The 9,580-nt window shown below is 47.8% G+C and overlaps 1 protein-coding gene across 1 annotated transcript; it reads left to right on the top strand.

Annotated features, from left to right (window-relative positions):
- The first annotated feature begins 1,515 nt into the window (after positions 1 to 1,515).
- On the top strand, positions 1,516 to 8,553 carry LOC141463989 (tektin-3-like). Its single transcript, XM_074146698.1, has 7 exons — positions 1,516 to 2,094; positions 2,631 to 2,714; positions 3,869 to 3,939; positions 4,189 to 4,332; positions 4,961 to 5,183; positions 6,084 to 6,238; positions 8,337 to 8,553. The coding sequence occupies exons 1-7, from the start codon at positions 1,516 to 1,518 to the stop codon at positions 8,551 to 8,553; spliced, it is 1,473 nt and encodes a 490-aa protein (XP_074002799.1).
- The last annotated feature ends 1,027 nt before the right edge of the window (positions 8,554 to 9,580 follow it).

A 9,580-nucleotide genomic window follows, 5' to 3' on the forward strand; every position in this document is an offset into this window, starting at 1 on the left:
TTCCTCCCTTTCCTAAACAAAAGGAGGCTGGCACTCACAGTGGTTTTTTTCATTGGACCCGAGCACAGACATTTCATCCTTGGTTCTGCCAAACTGTCTTGCAGAGTTGAGATTGTGAAGGCTTTTTTGCTAAATTTGAGGGTGTGAGTTTCTTGCTGCCTATCCCACAGCTGCTTCGTCCAGGCTGGATCCTGCGGTGAGACTTGGTGCTCTAACTAAAGAACCTGTTATTCTCCTGCATTCACCATTCATTTATTTAATAGCTGCATTTGGAGACACTGTTCATCTGAATGCGTCAAACTGTAACAGGGAGATTATTTCCTGCAAACATCCCATTTTTAAAGGAATCAAGTGACTTTCATGCTGTAACAAATGGGATTTTGCACATGCTTTGTGTCAAACCCCACTCCCATCCAGGGATCTTGTTGTAGCACGCCAGTGTCCTACCAGTGGGGACAGGCTGGTTGTTAGAGGAAGGACATGTCCAACTGGCTACAACAGCCATAGGGACTTATTCCTGCCAGTAGGTGACACTTACAACCTTACAAGAGCTTCATACCGAGCACAGCATATCCTGCAGAGTGTTTGTCCTCAGATTTGGTGCATTAAGAACATTTGGTGGCCCTCTGCATTATATTTCTGATAGCAACTGACTTGATAACCTCAATCTGAAAAGCACAGTATCACCCACAGTTCTTGGCAGCAAAATCTTCATGTGTGACCATTCTTCCTGGGGCTACTTCAAGGCTGGTGTTTACAAAGCCCTCCGAAAAGACTTTGTGGGATATCTCCTTTCCAAGCATAGTGATTTTACATCAGGTGAGCCACAAATATTTTCTTCCTTTGCAAGTCAAGAGATGGCTGTTATTTTGAGACTGAAATAGGTGGGGATGTGTGTTCAAATTTGGGTATAGTCCTGCAAAACTTGTCTCACCTGCAGACTCCTCCCTCAAGCATTTAATGCAAGTCAAGATAGAGGGGAGGAGGAGGGAGTGCCTCACCCACAAATTGTGTTGGGTTTGTAGCAGCTGTGTGTCCAAAGGGGTGCAGTTCTTGGGGCTGGTAATGGCACTTTGAAAGAAAAATTACATCTGGAGTACTAGAAGATCTAGTACTAGAAGTACTAGCAGATACGCCAGCCTAAAGAAACAAATGAACAGCAGAGAATCAGCAACTACAGTTTCATGGGGTTGACAGATTTAAGGAAAATTAAGGTCTAGTATGTGTCATTCTCCTGAGCAGCCGTGATTTAGTTTTCTCTGTATTTCAAGGCCTGACGCTAGATACTAACAACAAAGTCAAAACCTTTTCTGTATAGAAGTGCTTGGGATACTGTCAGAAGGGATTTGCTTTCAAAAGTTTTAAGCCTGTACAGGCAATGTGTGCATCGCTGTTTGTGTTACAAGTTGCATGTGTTGCTGTAACAATTAAGTTAAGTGCAGGAGCTTACTGAGTGAGGTTGTCTTCTGTCTCCTCCTCTGAGCAGGACACGTACCTGAATAGCAGTGTTCAAGAATGGAGCCTGTTGGTTCTCCCTTAACAGCGATGTACACCCACCCTCGATCAACGACTACCAAGTTACTGCCTGCCATCAGCGCCATGGCTTCAAGCTATAAGGACCGTTTTCCTTACTACCCATTGCCTCAGAACTCCAGCCTCCCCTGGATGTCCAGCACCTACTATAAACCAGCTGCCATCAACCAAACTTTGGCTCCCTTTTCCAAAAGTTTCCAGGGGATGACTGCCAGCAAGAAGCTTCCTTTAGTTTCCAACAAACCAACCTTCATCACCCGGTACACCCCTGATGACTGGTACAGGTCCAACCTGACCAACTACAAAGAGTCGGAGACTTACCAGCATGATGCAGAGTGTCTGAGAGTTGATACCTCCCACATGATTGAGGATAAATATCAGCAGACAGAGAAAACACAAGGAGAAAACACCAAAAGCGTGGGAATACGTGCCAATGATATTGGATTTTGGAAATCGGAGCTCTGCCTTGAGCTGGATGAGATGATCAGGGAGACCAACGCCCTCACAGATGTGAAGAAAAGACTGGAGAGAGCCTTGGCCGAGACAGAGCCCCTTCTCCAGGTAAGCACCTTGTCCAGTGGGCTGCAAGCTGTAGCCTCCTGCTGAAACATCTGTAGCCACTCAAAAGTCTAATTAAGTTTCACTGCAGCTCCGTAACATCTAGAAAGTTTTTATGAAGAGACCATTAATTAAGTTAGTAATCCACAAATCTCTTGCCATCTGCTGCATCCACTATTGGCACATGCTGAGCCCATCAGAACCAAATATTTTCATAAGCGGTACATCCAAAATCCTGGTTTGGGAGACAAAGGCCCATGTCCTACTACAAGGCTGTGGCGAAGTCAGCATCAAGGCTGACACAGGTCCCTTGATTCAGCTGTGGTTGCATCAGGGACTCATGTGCTCCCTCATGTTGATTTAATGCTGATATTGCAGCTCAGCTGCTCATTGTCAGCTAAACCAGCTGCCCTGGGCACTGTTTTCCCCTGCTGTCATCTCTGTGCCTGCCTAGAATTTCTTTACTTCCATTCCTTGAGTTGGGGACCCTACAGAAAACCTTGCCCCTGCAGCCAACAATGATGGCATGTCCCCAACAGATTGCTCAGGAGTGCTTGCTTCAGCGGGAGAAGAGGATGGGCATCGATCTAGTCCATGACGACGTGGAGAAAGAGCTCTTCACAGTAAGCTTGGCAGCTCAGATCATGTGTTAAAGCTATTTTTACCTAAACTGCCATAAAGAGGCTTTTCAGCCTTGTTCCCTACCTGGCTCCTTAGTGCTGGTCAGGTGCTTAGGTCTTCAAACCCCCCAAACCTGCTGGGCCAGGGGACAGTGTTCCCTCATGCAGCAGCTCACCCCTGCAGTGTGGGTAAGACTGGCCCTTACAGAGGAAGGAATAGCTGAAGACCAGCTCTGTGTTTCTGTAGCATATTGGGGTCCTCTGTCCCTTCTGAAGGAGTCTGTGAGACTGTCCTGCTTTTTGGAGCCCTGCCAGAACAGGTTCTCTACAGATCTATGTCACATACATATGGTCTACCTCTATAGCTATATCATATATATATCTCTCTCTATCTCACACTCACAAATGTGCACACAGATATGGAGAAGGCAGTGTGTACCCAATGGCTTGCTTGGTTTTCCCAAATCTGTTAGTTGGTCCAATAAAAGAGATTACATCTCCCTCCAGCTTTGCTTTGCTCAGAGCAGTGTGGCCGCAATAGGACTGTGTGTGTGCTTAGGCAATGGATTTTGTAGAAACCATAAGAATGGGCACTCCTGCCTGCCTTTAGATAGTCTGCTTTCAATTACAACCAAAAAGCTGAATGTTTCTTAGAAATTCAGACTGGGGATTTACACCAAAGTCAAGTCCAACTCCTCTTGTCCCATATGGATGAGATTTCTCCTATGGAGAAAAATATTTTGGGAACAAAAAAGGCAGATGCTGATTTGGGGATGGAGGGGTGTAGTGCTGCTGGTGCGGGGAACACCTATGCCTGTTCAGACCAGGTCAGGATCTGTCCCTGTCCATGCAGTGGAACTAACCGGCACTTGACACTGATGTCAAGATGAAAAAATACGCATCAACCTACCTTGAAAGTGAATGCAAAGGCCATGTCTGTGGTCACAGCACCCTTCTCTCCCCTCCTGGTCGCTGTGCTCTGGGTCAGTGAGTGCTGGGGGGCACTTTCTCCACTCCCTGCCTGTTTGCTTCAGGCAGAAAGACTATCAGGCAAGTTCTTGCTGCGTGGAGGGTTGGGAAGGTCTGAGGGGATGAGTGTGAGCAGGATGACTGAGTATGGACACTGATGATGAGGTTCGTGTTTTGCCTTTGCCCAGGAAGTCGATGTCATCAGGTCGTGCCAGGAGAGGATGCAGCAGTACCTGGATATGGCAAAAGCCCAGCTTGTGTAAGGAGAAACTCCTTATCTCATGCCGTAGGGCTCATGTGCATTTGCAGTTGTGATGTGAACCCCCAGCAGACCCTGACCTTTACCCACACCCCACAGCTGTAAAACCCACGCAGGCTCCATGGGAAGTGGGCAGTGACGCTCATGGGAGGACAGAGCTGCCCGGGTGGGAGTTGCGGGGAAGTGCATTGGGGAGAAAGCCATTCCACCTGTACATCCCCACCGATGGCTGTTGTTTGCATGTTAAAGGTCCAACAGGGTGGCCCAGCACGAGCTGGAGAGGGACCTGGCCAACAAGCAGGCAGCCCACCACATCGATGACAAGTGCTACCACCTGAGGAACACCTCAGACGGCATTGGCTACTACCAAGGGGTGGAGCGGGTCGATGCCACGTGAGTGTATGGCGGCACACCAGCACCAAGCTGTCTCCGGGATGCACAGTGCCTCTTGCTGGCCCGGAGCTGCTTGTCCTCAGCCCACTGAAAAGGCACATCCATCATGCCTGGAGGCACTGGCCTCACAGTGGCCATTCCTTTCCACCCATAATTCTTTCTTCTTTCCTTCTTCTTTCTTCCTTCTTCTTTCTTCCTTCTTCTTTCTTCCTTCTTCTTTCTTCCTTCTTCTTTCTTCCTTCTTCTTTCTTCCTTCTTCTTTCTTCCTTCTTCTTTCTTCCTTCTTCTTTCTTCCTTCTTCTTTCTTCCTTCTTCTTTTCTTCTTCTTATTGTTATTTTCCTTTTCTATTATCGTTCTATTAAACTGTCTATCTCCACAACAGGGTTTTTTCCTTCCCTTTCCCCTCCTTTACACCTTCTTCTCTGTGCCCTTCTGGGAGGAAGGAGGAGAACTGTGTGAGCGGCTGCAGGGGCCTAGCTGCTGGCTGGGCACGACCTATGGTCAAATAAAAAGCGTAGATTTAAGTACATTTAATCCAAGCTGCTCCCTGGCTGGGTCCATGCCTGCCCATGTCCAGCTTCAGCAGCACAGGCTTACCAGGGGTCTCTCCTTCCTCCTTCCCCCCAGGATCTCGGTGCCGAAGTCGTGGGCCAAGTTCACGGATGACAACATCCTCCGCTCCCAGAGCGAACGGGCTGCCTCCGCCAAGCTGCGGGACAGCAGCGAGAACCTGCTGGTGGTGACAGCCAATGAAATGCGGTGCCAGTTCAGCAGGGTGAACGTTGCCTTCACCAGCCGCATTGCTGAGACAGCCGAAGCCAAGAGCAAGATTCAGACCCACCTGGCCAAGGTAGGCTGAACATCTCCCTTTTGTTGCAACACTGCCACTTCCCAGGGACACCTCCAAATCAGAACCCTCCACACAGACCTGGCCCAAGCAGAGTAACAGTCGCCACAAGAAGCTGTTTATAGTATCATTTTCTGTTTGAAACTCCAAGTCCTGGGGACTTTCTTCTTGGATCAGGAGGAGTTGGCACTGTAATTTCATCTCAAGGGATCCTGTCTTTTGCTAGTTTGTCCTAGCTGACAGCCTGGGAGCACAGGGATTTCCAGCAGAAAATGCCAATGCTGATTGCATCTCCTAGGAGTTATTCCAGAAGCGCTGAATGCCCTGCAGAAAGTCTTTGCTGGGCCTCTGCTTGGGGGTTCACAGGCTTGCTTCTCCTCCAAGGACAAGTTTTCAGTCTCAGTGCTGTGTCGTTGCTGCACAGGTATCCATGTGTTTGCTCTGCCGAGCAGAGGAAGTGGAGATCAGTGATGGGCATCTGGCTTGGACTGGTGGGTCCAAGAGATAAGAAATACTATTGATTATCTGAGGGGATACTGGGCTTGCAGCATTGCAGGCTGATTCCACGTCCTTCAGTGAGGATCCATGAAAAACCTTCCCTGTCTTAGTTGCTATTGATGGATGATCTTGCAAGCAATGTCTTTGGGAAGATGGTAATTCAATATGTCCATCACTGCTCCAAACCCTCCTCTGATGTGACAGCAACAGCAAAGACAGGCTTTCCCCTGAAGAGAAATTGCTGCTGAATCTGGGCCTCGATATGTGGCAGAGTGACAGTGGTCTGAGCCCAGGGCATGCTTATCGACCTTGTTTTTTTCTGCAGATGGACAGGAGAAAAGGGAAATTACGTTGTCACTTGAGAACGTATTTTTCATTTATGCACGTGTTTCTTTTTTACACCAGACACTGCAGGAAATCTTCCAGATGGAGATGAACATAGAAGCCATTCAAAAAGCCATGAGGGACCAAGGGCCTCTGTTCAAAGTGGCTCAGACCCGGCTGGATGAGCGCACACGGAGACCAAACATGGAGCTGTGCCGGGACACTGCCCAGTTCCGGTAAGGCAGGAGCAGGGGCCCGGCAGAGTCCTTGAGGAGTCATGAGTAGTAGCACTCAGGAGCAGCACTGGATGACAAAATTAATCATGGGTTTTTTTCCTAACTAGTCTTTCTGTAAGTGCACTGCTCTAATCAAAAGCAATGAGCAGGTATTCCAGCCTTTGGGTACTGGGAAAGCTCTGTACCCACAAAGGAGGCTGTACACTATGGCTGGGTAAAGCCTGATGCCATCCCATGAGGGGCTGGATTTTTCCCACTTGGGTAAACCTCCTTTTCTCTCCTGCCTGCTTCCTGGAGGTTGGATGTGCTCAGTTTTGAAGGACAAGCCCTTTACTCTCCAAGAGGTTCACACAGAGAGCGCTTAGGTCCTTCCTTTTGGAGAACTGCAAGAAAGGGTGCCCCCTGTAGAGAAGCGGTAGGGGCTGTCCTCACCTCCCCTGGGGACACTGGAAACCATTCCAAGGACACAGTGAGCTCTGTGGGACTGTATCCCGAGGGGCCGTGGAGGAGCATGCTGCCCTGAGTGCCCAGTAGCACCCCCTGCGAGGCACCCCGAACTTCACTACTCTTCCTGGGTCCCCACTCGGCAAGACTCCAGGTGAAGCTTTATAAAAGCAATTGAAACCCAGCTCCAGAGCCTTTTTAGCATCTCGCATGCCACTGTTTTTTCCATCCTCCACTTGTTTCACATTCAATTTTCACCTCTCCCGGCTGTCCTATTTTGCATCCATGGGTGTGGGGAGGACCCCTGCACAGGGAAATCCTGGAGGGGGAACCAACAAACCCACAAAACCAAACAGGAACAGGAAACCAAGCAGCTAATCCCTCTTCTCGGTGGCACAGGCTGCTCTGGGAGACATGCCTGCACACTGCCAAAGCTTTCAAGCAGACATAACCACGCCTCCCTGCTGAGGTCCACAAGAGCTCTGCTCTCAGCTTTCCCATGCGTCTGCCAGAAACAGGGAGTCTGAGTTAGTCTGAGAATGCTGAAGTGAGTAATCCTACTCCCAAGGGGCCCATCAGCAATGCCAGGCTTTAGTAATGCTTTTGACACTGTTTCCCATAAAATTCTCCTGGAGAAACTGGCTGCTCCTGGCTTGGAAGTGCGTACACGTCTCTAGGTTATAAACCGGTTAGATGGCCAGGCCCAAAGAGTTGTGGTGAATGGCGTTAATTCCAGTTGGTGGCTAGTCAGATGTGGTGTTCCCCAGGGCTCAGTAGTGGGGCCAGTTCTGTTTAATATCTTTGTCAGTGATCTGGATGAGGGGATTGGGTGCCTCCTCAGGAAGTTTGCAGATGACACCAGGTTGGGTGGGAATGTTGATCTGCCTGAGGCAGGATGGCTGTACAGAGGAATTTGGACAGGCTGGATCAATGGGCCAAGGCCAATGGTATGAAGTTCAACAAGTCCAAGTGTGCCCAGGTGGCCAAGAAGATCAATAGCATCCTGGCTCAAATTAGAAAAAGTGTGGCCAGCAGGACTAGGGAAGTGATCGTCCCCCTGTACTCGGCCCTGGTGAGGCTGCACCTTGAGTACTGTGTTTGGTTTTGGGCCCCTCACTACAAGAAAGACATTGAGGTGCTGGAGTGTGTCCAGAGAAGGGCCATGAAGCTGGTGAGGGGTCTGGAGAACAAGTCTTATGAGGAGCAGCTGAGGGAACCGGAGTTGTTTAGTCTGGAGAAAAGGAGGCTAAGAGGAGACCTTATCATTCTCTACAACTACCTGAAAGGAGGGTGTAGCAAGGTGAGTACTGGTCTCTTCTCCCAAATGACAAGCAATAGGATGAGAGGAAATGGCCTCAAGTTGCACCAGAAGAGGTTTAGATGGGATATTAGGGAAAATTCTTTACCATAAGGGTTATCAAACATTGGAACGGTCTGCCTGGGGAAATGGTTAAGTCACCATCCCTGGAGGTATTTAAGAGTCGGGTAGATGTAGTGCTGAGGGACATGGTTTAGCGGTAACTTGGCAGTGCTAGGGTAATGGTTGGACTTGATGATCTTAAAAGGTCTCTTTCAACCAAAACAATTCTATGATTCTATGCCAGAAACCACCCCTGTGTGGAACTGGTAACAAGGGCTCCTTGTTGTTTTCCAGCCTTGTCAACGAGGTCCACGAAATCGATGAGACGGTCCGGGTCCTTGAGCAGCGGCTGATAGACACTGAGGACAACCTGCAAATGCTGTTCCATGCCAAGTCGATCTTGCAGTATGAGCTGGCCGTCAAAGCCAACTCACTCCTCATCGACCAGGAGAAGTGCATGGGGATGCGCAAAACCTTTCCCAGCATTGCGCGGCTGCTGGGTTCTGTTTAGGCTGGGCTCAGCAGAACTCACGTTCTCTGTTGCAGGAAGGATTCCCAGTTTTGCTAGGATGCTTTGAAAATACATGATGAGAGTTTCACTTCCTGATGAAACCATGAGTAGACATTAAATGATCACTTTGTGTGTTACATGGTCTACCAGGAATTTGTTTCTCGTTTGGTTTTTCCCTTTCCACTGCTCTTTCACGGTGTGCAGGACAGTAACTGAAAATATCCTCTATGTAACTAAGAGTAAATTCACCCAATGGGATTTGTTCCTACCCTGTCACTCTGTGATTTTAGGAGAAAAACTGTCCTGTCTTTCTCCTTTTGAGTCTGTCTGATGTGGAAAAAGTGCAGGGTGAAGCCATGCTAACTGTCTGGAATCCCCTTTCTTCTATAGCATCCAGTGTGTATCATTATTGCTGGTAAAATACAAGTAGTGCTAAAATTGCCATAATTAGTTACAGGTCATGCATGGGATGAACATTTTATTCCTTCTTTCACAACATGGAAAATCGTGATATTGTGTTAATCTAAACTATTCCCCCTTAAAAAAAAGACCAAACTAGCTTTGTTTAAACAAAGTGCATGCTCTTTCACCGCCTATCTGAGAAAATGTTTGGTTTTTTTTAGTAGGTATTCATAGTTCTCTCAGGCTTCTGTTAAACCTCTATGGAAGAGCTGGAGGAACAGAACGTAATGTTTAAGATGAGCACAGAGGTTTTAATATTTTTTAATACCTCCTCAGTGCTAGTAAATAGTAAATAGTATTGCATGTGCTTTCAGAAGGCCATTAATAAAGTGTTTTAATACAAATGGTTTTCGTTTCATTTAAAATGAATTTAAAAACAGTGAATAGGTAGTAAATTGTTAGGTCAAAACTGAATGTTAGCAGCAAAGTCATGCTAAGGGATATTTGCTTCTTTAGTGGTTAAACAGAGAAAATTATCTGTAAAAAAGCACAACTAGGCTTGAAAGAAAACAGCATGTCTAAATCCATGAAATACTGTGTGACTGCTGCCATCTTCTGGGACATG

Source organism: Numenius arquata, chromosome 4 (assembly GCF_964106895.1).
Source record: "Numenius arquata chromosome 4, bNumArq3.hap1.1, whole genome shotgun sequence".
Classification (NCBI taxonomy): Eukaryota; Metazoa; Chordata; class Aves; order Charadriiformes; family Scolopacidae; genus Numenius; species Numenius arquata.